Source organism: Cryptotermes secundus, unplaced genomic scaffold, assembly GCF_002891405.2.
Source record: "Cryptotermes secundus unplaced genomic scaffold, Csec_1.0 scaffold40, whole genome shotgun sequence".
In the NCBI taxonomy this organism is placed as follows: Eukaryota; Metazoa; Arthropoda; class Insecta; order Blattodea; family Kalotermitidae; genus Cryptotermes; species Cryptotermes secundus.
This window is the reverse complement of record NW_019730583.1, coordinates 144888-157534: the sequence shown is the minus strand read 5'-3', so window position 1 is coordinate 157534 and position 12647 is coordinate 144888. Positions and strand designations below refer to the sequence as shown.

Below are 12647 nucleotides of genomic sequence, written 5' to 3'. Positions count from 1 at the left end.
GCCGCATTCATATGTCAACGGGTTTTTTTTTCGGGGGGGGGGACCTGAGCGCTGTTTCCGGCGGAGCACCTTGAAGACATTGTTGCAGGGTCACGTGTCTTCCCTTACTCATGACGCTAATCTGGACTGTGACTGCGTCCAGTGCAGTAGCCTATATAGACAACGCTACAGCTCAAGGCAGCCATTACGTGATGCCGTAGACAACTCTCTCCGAAACGCAATAATTTGAAAATCATACATTTTAAGTCAGACAATGGATATAGTACAAATTATGTGCCGTAATAAGCCGGCCCTTGTATCTATGGCAATTTAACGACACTGTATCATCCACACGGATTATAGGGTGTTGGGTAGCGGCGAGAGAGTTGTTGGGGTGAAATGGAAATTATGGGAGGAACCAATTTCAGTTTAAGTAATGGTAAAGCTATCCCTGTACCAGGCCGTTGAGGCCCATATGGTTGTGAGACGTCGAGGCTCGCACATTTTCTAGGCAATCGGCTAATAGATGGTGGCAAGGTTGTCAGCCTTACGTGCCGGCTGTCCTTTACCCCCAAGAATATTCCAAGAATATTTCTGGTACTCATTTCTCTTAGAGACTAAGTCGACCCCAGGGCCATAGTGCAGCTGGAAGGATTAGGAAAATTGAAAATATCTAATGACCTCATCGGGACTTATATCCGCGACCTTCCGGCTTGTAGCATAGTTCCTCAACCAACTACGCTACCGCGTGCCCTCTCCAATTTTAGAGTTATTGTTATTATTATACTCCCGTATTCTTTTGGAAGGACTGACGAAAACCACGAAAAATCTGATCCAGGATTATTGATTTTATGGCTGGTATTCGAACTGGAGACCTATTGAGTATTATGCATTATGACGCTAACCAGTACCCTCGACGTTTGGTGCCATGATGATGATGATGATGATGATGATGATGATGGTGACTGCGCCGGTGCCTTGGACTAAAAACATTCGTTCCATCTTTTTGTGGACATCTCTTCATCTTCCGCCTTTCAGTTTATATTAATAAAGCAGCGTATTGATTCCTCCATTAATTACGACAATGACTATCAGCAACTTTGTCTGCAGCGTGACGCCCCTTGGCTAGTGCTGCGTACAGGCGTTAAGCGAGCGCTCGCAAAATTCGTCCGCCTGCGCAGGATTTGCATAAAGGTATGAGCGAACTAACCAGAAGAATTAAGTTCCCTCAGAATTGCTACCTGAAAAAGAAACGCGATACGAAGTTTGTTGCAAGATGCACAAACTCCAAATCTGTCAGTTTTATAAAAGGTTATCAACTTCGTCCAGTGTGATTGATGTTTCTTCTTTTCTCCTTTTTAGTCTTTCATCCTTGAGATATTTCAGTCTGAGAGACCATCTTCAGAAGGAAGACTAAAAAAGGAGAGAGAGAAAAAATATCAGTCACACTGGACGGAGTTGATAACGTTTTATAATATTGTGACAGATTGGGCCGTTTCTAGGAGAAGAATACGTAAACATGTTCCAAGCAACGAATGCGCAACAATAAGGCGTCCATTGCTAGGCAACGCATGGGTGGACACGCCTGACAATACATGTTATTCGTTACCTAGCAACGCTGTGTCCATCCACGTTACAATATTGCCTGTGCGACGAATCAGGATGAACCAAATCAAATCTGTCAGTTTTCTTAGTTTAACTTGCACGTATGGTTTTGAGATTGAACCATCATGGTACGCTCAAGAGTTTTTTTTTTTATAGTTTCGAAAGGAATATTCCCAAATTATGAAAGGAAACTCTCTGCGAGAAACTAACACGCCCGCCTTGGAAGACACGATAAAGCAGATCCTCTGCTTGTGGTACCAAGTGAACTCTCGACCTTTCTGCAATATGTCTCTTTTACCTGCTATGAACTGCTGGTTTGCTGTCCAGTATTTGCCGTGACCATTGTGTTAGGGTTCTGAAGACGTTTCTGTTAAATGCACAGCGTGTCTAGACACGTTTCCTGTACACAAGTAACTCTCTGGTGGCAGAATATGATAATCACAGCTGGGACACTGACAGTTTCGACATTAAAACGTACTTCTTCAAGATCCGTCTTAATATTATCCTGCCATGACAGTCATTTAACTACAAAGAAACTTACTTACCTACTCATGGAGCTGAGCCCTTCTTGAGAAGCCGCTAATTGTGCAGCTACTCCAGAACTTCACAGCATTTTATGGAACCCGAAGGTTCATTATCGTGTTTACAAGAACCCTCCACTGGTCCCTATCCTGAGCCAGATCGATCTAATCCATGCCATCCCATTCTATCTCTCTAAGATCAATTTTAATATTGTCTACCCACCTACGTCTTGGTCCTCCCAGTGATCTCTTTCCTTCTGGCTTTGCCACAAATATCCTGTATGCATTCCTCGTCTCCCACATTCGTGCTACATGCCCTGCCCACCTCATCCTTCTTGACTTGATCATTGTAATTATACTTGGAGGAGAGTACAAGTTATGAAGCGCCTCATTATGCAGTTTTATTCAACCTCCTGTCACTTCATCTCTCTTTGGTCCAAATATTCTCAACACCCTGTTCTCAAACACTCTCAGTCTATGTCCCTCCTTTAATGTCAGAGACCAGGTTTCACGCCCATACAGAACCACAGGCAAAATTATAATTTTGTATACTCTAATTCTTATGTTTTTGGACAGCAGACGAGAAGACAAAAGGTTCTGGACTGAATGGTAGGAAGCATTACCCGAGTTCAATCCCCTCTCAGTTTCTTCCTGAATCAGGCTACAAGGAAACACGTACAAAAATGCGGGTGACCGCATCATGTCTTGAGAAGCTTACTACTTCTGTCGTTAAGTCGAAGTTGTACGACGACATCCTTCGTTCGTACGTTTTGCATAGCAGACGACACAGAATATTCAGTTCATCAGTTGTTTTATTCTTTGTCGGAGAAGCTTTTAGGTTTTCTGGATACAAATTTCAGTATAATCTACGGATATTATCACGTGTTAATGACTAGATATGGGGGGTTTGGAATGATAATTAGATTTATTGAACGCTTATAACTCGTAACCACAAATAACTGTAAGCCTAAGTAATTTGCGCTCTATAGGTATCTACAAGTGAAGCACGCATAAAGTATTATGTTTTCTTTAATATTGGTTGTTTGGTAGCGGCTGCTAACAATGCAACTCAAAACTCAAGAATGCTAACCACCGACTCCGACCTCCGACTGTCTAAATTTTTCCGTTGGTCCTCGCTATATAGCCTCTGTACGGACCGCATAGAAAACGCCGCTTCCAACATTTCCTGTTGTGTGTTGATTTGTTGCTGCCGAAGCGTGTTTACCACGCCGTTGTCTAGCAATGGCCACCCTTTCTTCTTAAACTATTCCTGCTTTCAGGCTTCATGTCACAACATGTTTACAGCTGAACGTAAAACCTTTGTCCTAGATCCAAACTGCACCAGAATTAGGTGACTGTGATGATGTTTGGTAAGTGCAGTAAGCTGTCCGTGCGGCTAAGGACCACGCTCTGCTTGCATTTGGGACGCATGATGGTAATAATCCACACGTTTCTCACGTTAGCACTAGATGGAGGTGAGTGTAGAGCTTCACGCTTTCACCGCCCTGTTACGTAGGAAACAAGTCTCACGCACCATGTGGATCCCGGGCTTTGTCCCAGCCCCGTCATCCAGCCTGTAGCCAGCCATTTGACCGAGCTATCCAGGTAAAATGAAGTTGCCCCTGTGCTTAACTAATTAAGCACAACGCCATGAAGGCGTATGGGGGAGTGGATGTATAGAGCCACATTGTCTTGACCTCGGCACTAGTTGGATGTTAGTGGTCAGCTTCACGCCCCGGCCGCTTTACCCCTGGGGAAGAAGCCCCCGGTACCCATTGGATAGGTGGTTGGGTGAACCCCAGAGCCGGCCTGGCCGACGTAGAGAAACGAAAATTCTTGACCCTACCCGGATTCGAAACTCGACCCCTCTGTCGCCCAGCCCGTAGCCAGTCGCTATCCCGGCTCCTGACTGAGCTATCCAGGCTCATTCTAAATATCAAATTACATTTAAATGTGTTAAATTATGCACAAAGTCTTAGGCCAGTTTGTTACAGGTTAGTTTACGATTTTTTTCTAAACGACGTTGTTACCTCACAATACATACCATTGTGGTCGTCGTACCCAAACATATGCCCCTTTGTGTCGCTGGTCCAGGCGGGTAGACAGCCACCTGCAAGAATGAGCACACAGTTTGGTCATTTAACTGTGCTACCACTTCTGCAAACTTAGTTTAGAAGACACGCGAACCTGGGGTTTCCAAGGACATCCGCTCTCTTCTTCGGAACCTTATATCAGTATGCCTGTGCGTTTTAATACTGAGTGATCAAAAATGCCAATATGGCGATCATGATTGGATGGGAACACTAATGTTATTCAGAACAGGTTCCTGAAGTTTTTACTCCATTGCTGTGTGTTTGTAGACAACAATAGATTTGAGCTAATAAAAATATATTATTTACTTAACAAACCAGTTCACTGTATAACTGAATACATGTCTGTAATTAGAAACAGTTCTTATGACTTGGAACTTTTGCTGTGCCGGGGACCCTGTCAGCGTGGCTTATCTTCTGGATTGTAACGCCTTGTGGTTCGACAGAAGTCCACCGATGTTCCAGAGGAACCTTGCTTCACTTACTCCTTCAGTCTGAATAAGAAGGCAATACCTTCCTCCGAAACGCTGGTGGACTTCTACCGAACTACGAGTACATGGCGTTACAACCCAGAGATTCCACTCCTCGAAGTTTTAATTCCTTGAATAGTTCTGTCTTCTTGGATATAAAGTCAACTTACGTTCCTGACGAACATATCGCCTCCTTCTTCAGGGTCGAAGAATATGCCAAGCAATACACCAGCATCAATTATGTAGCGAGCATTCTACGGACTACAAGGCGTTATGTCCCAGAAGACATAACTACCGCTGCAAGAACCTAAAATCCTTTTAATTGTTTGTCCATACGTCGAGCTACGACGTGGCTACTGTAAGTTTTGTGAATCATGGATCAGGGTTCGTTATTTGATATCCCATTTTTGTGGCCACAGGAATTTTGACAAAGTGAATTAACACAAGTCAGGTTCTTACATTACGCCCAATATATTTGTAAGTAATGCTTCGAAAACTGCAGACTCTGAATGCCCCTAAGTTCCCCCCCCCCCCGAATTACTCGAAATCAACTCTCTCGTTGCTTGCTGACTTCGGTAGCCAGAACAGATATGTAAGCCGGCTATACACCGGAAACTCATCAGCAGTAACATAATTTACCGAAATTCACATAGTGGAATTTATGTTTTTGCCGGTCACGGTAGCCGAGCGGTCTAAGGCATGCACTGTCTTCGCGCGCTCGGAAGCCGGGATCGTTGGTTCGAATCCCACTCAGGGCATGGATGTTTGTGTGCGCTTTTCTGTGTTTGTCTACAGGTAGAGGCCTTGGGACGAGCTGATCACTCGCCCAAGGAGTCCTGCCGTATGTGTAAGATCTAGTAAACCGAAGTGAAACGGAGAGTTTCATGGAGGTAGACCTAGGCCCAAATTGGTGCTATAGCGCCACAGGGAAAAAAAAAATCTATGTTTTTGGCCCCGTAATTGAGTCCTCGACCGTTGGCTTCGGCGTGGCGACCGTATGTTATCTTATCACTGTACTCTTCAGTTACTGTGATTTGGAGCCTCATCAACATCGCCACCACAAGGTCTTTTCCCACAGATTTGACGTAATACAGGCTTTTCGCTACTGCAGTATTTCTGGTGGCTTCGGGAGTCTGCACGAATTTGCTTCCCTGTTCCCCTCATTAAATAGTTATAGCTCGTTGCGCCTTGTTTCCCCATCACCACCTTTCTGCTGAGGCTGCAAGCTAATTGCAGTTCTGTGTAATACCTACAATAAATCTCAGTGCTTCCATGTGTGTCTGCAACTCTTTGCTTAACTGCTTATATTTAAGTTCGGGCTATGTAATAGCATAATGCACAACGCGTTCCTACATTACCCATATTTTAATGTAGCCATAAACATTCTGAGAAGGAAAAATAATTATTACAGTCATAAGTACGCGTATGTATTAATATTTGGTATTCCATAGCGTTCATACTCATCATTTTCTAGTTTATAAACCTTCCGAAATTTCTTTCTTCTCTCTTTGAAGTATTTTTGTTTTTCACCGAGTGTATATGGTGAAACAATTTGCGTTCATGATGCGCGGAACTGTTTTCGTTCTTATAAAAAGTGCAGTCCCCCTTGAAAATATAACACGAAGTCCCTTTGCTATATATACTGAACTGTTGTTATTTTCAGCTTCAATACAGTTTACTTAAGTTAAAATCAAAATGAAGTGTCCTAAAGTGGATATTTGTGCAATATCTAAATTTTACCATGTACGAGAAGAAGAACAGCCACCAGAGGCACAACCGAGGTGTGTCTACCGGTCACATACTTATGAAACCAATTAGAATAACATAAAATCAAATACAATATTGCTAAGTTTACGAAGACAAAACGAACGAGGAATAATATTAAAAGCGTCACTTAAATCCAAATGAAGAGACTGAGTTTATCCTTGAATTCTAAATGAGTGTAAAGGGGGTGTTAACATAGGTAACACGATTAGTCGATGGTGGAACTGTGTTACGGATCCCGTGCTGAGTTGGTTTAAACATGTGTTTAGGAAAAATATATAAATTAACATTGATAATGAATGAAAATATTATGGAAACGTTCTTCCGTAAACACATGGGTCTATAATTACTAGCCGTAGTACCGCTGCCTTTTCTAAACTGGGATAACAAGAGTCTGGTTTCACGAGGATGAGAAAGTCACTCGTTATATCAAAGTTATTGTAATGTAAAGTTGGTTTGTTAACGACGCTTCAATGTCTGTATTATATGGCGTCGCACCAAGGCTGCAAATGTGACTACCGAAAAAACAAAAATTAGAGCACACATAATAATAATAATAATAATAATAATAATAATAATATGTTAGGTGGGTCCCTTGTCACCACGGTATGGCGCGTCCTCAGGTTGTGGGTGGAGGAGACACCCTCCAGGTATGGAAGGTAGCTGCGAATATATTGAATAAGCAGTCGCGGACAGCCGAGAAGGGGTGGTTCTCCAGCTTGGGTGTTGGTCGTGGGGCTAACAACTCCTCACCATAAAAAAAAGAATCTTGTTACGAACATTTGCAAGAAACCTCGGACCTGGACAGATTCCTTGGATATAGGATATTGGCGGGAAAGCCGGAAGGAAGGAGACCACTTGGAAGACCAAGACGTAGATGGGTGGACAATATTAAAATGGATATTAGAGAAATAGGATGGCATGGATTCTATAGATCTGGCTCAGGATAGGGACCAGTGGAGGGCTCTTGTGAATATTGTAATGAACCTTCGGGTTCCATAAAATGCTGGGAAGTTTTTGAGTAGCTGCACAATTGGCAGATTCTCAAGAAGGGCTCAGTTCCATGTGTGAGAATAATAATAATAACATCACCTTGAAGCTGCCATTCTTCGAAACTGCAAGAAACGCGAAGCCTGACGTAAGTGAAATGATGTTCGTTTAGTCATCTGGCCCAATGTGATAATGAAGTGATAATCACACGCACAGGATGCCGTTAAGTACCAATCAAAGGATCCACGCTTAAGCCCGCGAGCGTGCACAGCGCCTCATCCCGCCAACAGTATTTCTGTGGTATCAATTAACACGCTCTGTCTGCGGTTTGCAAGGTAACATGTTGTAATGTCGTCATTGTACAACAAATGGTCCTGAATATTGCCTCGCGCTGAAAATAGAAGTCGCCCACATCTGCATCGTAAATAAACCCCACTTATTAAGCTCCATGGCAACTAGAAGGCGAGTTTTAGAATTCTGGAGGTCTGTGGATTTCATTACGATTACCAAGCTACAAACGTTTTTTAAGATTTGAGGTTTTCACGGCGGTGACTATGAAGATTGCCGTCTTCGGGATGTGGCACCGTTTAGATCTTGTGTGAACCGACGTTTCGGAGGAACGCATCGCCTCCATTTTCAGAGTAGAAAAATCAGCGAGCGAGGGATCAACGTGAGCAGGTGGCTGCAATGGATTTTTCTACCCTGAAAATGGAGGCGATACGTTCCTCCGAAATTTCGGTTCACGCAAGATCTACATGGCGCCACATCCCAGAAGACGGCGTTCTAAGAACCTTTTTTTTTCCTGTTACAGTTATATATCTGAAAGTTATGTCTACTCCAAGCAATCATCGAAACAGGAAAGTTATATTAAAGCAGCGTGTGTCAACTGATGAATTTATTGCGGACTCTCTTATTCCTGCATAAGTAAGAGAGTGTCAGAGAGGATGGAGATAGCCTGCCTAACACTGACTTGCAGATTTTCATGCATTGTCACAAATATTGCCTGGAATATGTTACATAATTCTGTGTTATTAATTAATTTGTCTATTCTCTCCCTTGATTATTTATTTATATTTTTTTTCTTCCGTTGCAGAACATGTGATGTGTAGTCAACAGTGCAGAACAGTTCCCAAACTGTGTTCTGCGTGTCCCTACGGATCAGGTAGGAAATTTCGATGACAGTGATTTCGTCATTTTGCCTCTAAAGTAATGAAATATTATTTTGTAAACAAAACAATCGTTGGAATAATATAGCTAGGATTTTATTATTAGAATGTATAGTACATTTTGAGGGAAGCTAAATCCAACTTAAACTGCATTTGAATTGCGCATTTTCTGCTTCACATATCTCATCTCTTTGGATACTGATCAAGTAGCTCATACACACAACATTTAGTTTTAATCTAATGATAGAAGTGTATCATAAACAAAACTTGGGAGACCGCGAGTAGGTTCGCTGGGAAATTTGACGTACACGCCTAGTGACTACTGAACACTGCATTCGTAACAAATGTACAATTTGTTCACCATTAATAAGTGCTGCTGCATAATGAGGAGCTTCATAACTTATACTCTTCTCCAAGTATAATTAGAATGATCAAGTCAAGGAGAATGAGGTGGGCAGGTCATGTAGCACGAATGGGGGAGACGAATGCATATAGGATATTGGTGGGGAAGCCAGAAGGAAAGAGACCACAGGGAAGACCAAGGCGTAGGTGGGTGGACAATATTAGAATGGATCTTGGAGAGACAGGATGGGATGGTGTGGATTGGATATATCTGGCTCGGGATAGGGACCGGTGGAGGGCTCTTGTGAACACGGTGATGAACCTTCAGGTTCCATAAAATGCTGGGAAATTCTTGAGTAGCTGCAGAATTGGCGGCTCCTCCAGAAGGGCTCAGCTCCATGAGTAAGAGTAAGTAATTAATAAGTGCAGCAGATATTGTTGTGGTATTGACATATTGCCAAGTACCCATTAAGAAACATGCGCTAGCCAAACTATCACTTGAGTAAATGCAGTGATTATTTATAAACGACCATTTAACGGTAAATTGCAGCAACTGTAATATACGCCTCCTTCAGCAGCGATATTTTGTCTTTGGTTTCTCCTGTCTGCAGACGAATCGTTAGGTATTTTACGTTAATATTTTTGTGATGTACCATATGTCCCAGCGTGAAGAAGGGTTATAATGCCTCCACAGTAGCCCTGCGAGTCGTAGAAGGCGATGAAAAGGAAACCAGGTACCTGGGGGTATATCTGGGCCACCCTGTCACTGGGGGACATAAATACAGGGAACTGGTCCTCCAGGTTGGGGATTGGACGCAAGGCTGACGGCCTGACTCTGTTGAGGAATCAGAAGAAGTGAAAACCAGATGGTCTGATCTTCCAAGCAATGCTTTGGCTCAAAAGGAGTTGTTTTGCCAACGATGGTGATGATATCAGAGTGAATTCATATATTACTGCTATACATTAAGCACCCATGGATTTGTGGTTAGAAGAAAGTGTATTAAAGGGAAAAAATTCAATTGAAATTACAACCGCGGCTGAAAGAATCCTGCAATTCAGAGTACTGATGGACATCTACAGCCTTTGGTAAGGATAGCGTGGGGAGGGCTCCACCATAATGTAATACAACTGTATCAGGAAGCTTCGAAACGCAGACTAGTTCACTCACTCAACTCTCTAAAAACGGATCTATATATTCAGGTGCGTTCGATCAGTTGGTGCTTAAAGGCCTCCGGAATATTCGTTTCACTGGTTTATTCGAGTGCCTTACGTTTTTTTAAACACTTTCTGCTATAACTACCTAACTCGTTGTACGTTTCACAGAATTACTTGGTTTTTGGACCTTTTCCAGTGTCCGGAGTTCAAGGTAATAGAGGACACGACGTTTCGGAAACAGATCCAGTTTCCGAAACGTCGTATCCTCTGTTACCTAGAATTCCAGACGATGGAAAAAGTCCACAAACACAGTAATTCTGTGTGTCATCCACCATCGTAAGAACCCTTTAAAATATCTTTATAAGTTTGTCAAAGAAAAAAATAATGAGTTCTTCTGTGATGTGGATATTGTCGCATTGTCACTGATGTCAGTCAAAAGCTGAAGCTTCCTCAGACATGTGAGTTGTACAATACATGTTCTTAACAAAATTCGCCCATAAGGATGAGCAAAATACTCTCTAGACTTTGTTGTAATCTGAAATAAGCGATCGATTCATAACGTGTGTATTATAAATTAAAATTCAGAAGGGAAGTTAAGACGCCTCTCAAGTTTTGGTGGCGAAATTTGCTGGAAAATGGGATAAGGAAGACGATTTTCTTGACCTCCATAGCCTTGCGATAGGCGCAATTTCTCGGAAGTGAATGAAGGAGCCGGGATTACTCAGTCGTTACAGCCATTGACTATGTGCTGGACGACCGGAGTTCGATTCCTCTCCGGCATAAGGAATTTCCCTCTGCTTCACAGCGTCCAGATCGGGTCTGGAGTCCAGCCAGCCTCCTGTCCAATAGTTACCGGGGTCTCTTCCACCGAGATAAACCTGCCGGGGCGTGAAGCTGAACACTGACCTCCAGCTAGTGACGAGATGGAGAATAGTGGAGCTATACTTCCACTCCCCAGTACGTCTTCGTAGCATGGTGTTTAATTAATTTATTTACCTTTACTTGGTGAATGATTTTTCACCTAGCCCTGAGGGAATATGGACAGACACAAATCGAGTCCCTCACTACCCTGGATCAATGCGTGACCAGAATTTATAGCTGTAGCGGTCATTGTTTTCTGTTGTCCTGGAAACCGCAAAGATCCGCTCCGCTCGAGAGAACACTGGACAATCTCGGCGGTGAGCCTTGCTGCACCGTTAAGAATAGTGACTAGGCGCATTGTGCAACCCGCACAGCTCACAGAGCGCGAGTGTATTATACGTCACCGAGTTTTCATATTCAGAATGTAAAAAAGTAAGTAAAGCTATCCCTGTAACAGGCCGTGAAGGCCCATAGGGTTGTGAGACGTTGAGGGTCCCACATTACCTTGACAATCTGCTCAAATATGGCGGTAAGGTTGTCAGCCTTACGCGCCGGCCGCGCTTTACTCACCAGGGAAATTATTTAATTAATTCCTGGTACTCATTTCTGTTAGAGGCTGAGTCGACCCCAGGGCCATAGTGCGGCTGGAAGGATTAGGTCAATTGAAAAAAAAAATCCAATGACCTCATCGGGTTTTGAACCCGCGACCTTTCGGCTTGTAGCATAGTGCCTCAACCACCTGCACTACCGCGTGCCCCCATACTCAGAATGTACCCGTTTTAAATCCCGGTTTCCTGAGATTTTCTTGGCTTTATTCGGGCCCCTAAAATCACTTACCGGATAATATTAAGAATATGTTTAAATTAGCCTCACAGACTTACCGGCAGCACGGAAAGCAAGAAAACTGTAACATGCTGTCTGTATTTCAGCAGCCATTTGTGGGCTTAAAATGTATGTAGTTGCTAGACCGGTTAATAAGACGGCTTGATAAGTGGTTAGTTATCATAGCCTGCGAGGAAGTGTATATTAATAAGACCATTAAAGGGAAAGGCAAGGTGAAGTACCGCCCCAGAATTTCTCTGGGCGAACTAGAAATTAGATAACTTGTATCTGCCGACATTATAACACGATACGTCCTTCAAACAATTAAATTGTCACAGTTCTTTTTTTAATATATTTCTGAATATTAATTTAGAAATGACATAGATTTCTCGATTTCTACTTGTTTCATTATATTTATAGGTTTATTAAATCGCTGATGTGATAGACAAAGTGTGTAGCACGCGTGCTGTCATGATTTGTAGAACACTGTCGTTGGAGAGTATCATGGCAGGAACCCGCTTGAGAGCCCGAACCGTAGGTAGGTGGAGGAGTGTTAAGTATGTTATTGTTTGATTTTGAACGACGATTTCCACTCCGCAGGCTGCTTACCGTAAATACTAAAATTATGGAAGAGCTGAACATCTTTAATCTAAATAATAAAATTCTGAAATCCAGATCGCAATGGAAATACGAATATCAAGTACAGAGGTACCAGCAGAAGATGAAACAGACCACGCATTGATTACAACCTCACGTAACGGGTCAGAACCGTTGGCTGGGACTGAGATAGAAGAATGCCGTCTTCTGGGATGTGGCGCCGTGTAGATCTTGTGTGAAGCGAAGTTTCGGAGTAACGTATCGCCTCCATCTTCAGGGTAGAAA

General features: G+C 42.9%; 1 protein-coding gene across 3 annotated transcripts in view; it reads right to left on the bottom strand.

The window, feature by feature from the left end:
* Positions 1-12647, bottom strand: part of LOC111866329 (carbonic anhydrase 7) — a 56971-nt gene that overhangs the window by 25074 nt on the left and 19250 nt on the right. For all 3 annotated transcript variants that reach the window (XM_023855170.2, XM_023855171.2, XM_023855173.2), the window contains one exon: positions 4150-4215. In XM_023855170.2, coding sequence (XP_023710938.1) covers positions 4150-4215 — 66 coding nt within the window. The remainder of the gene's footprint in view (positions 1-4149; positions 4216-12647) is intronic.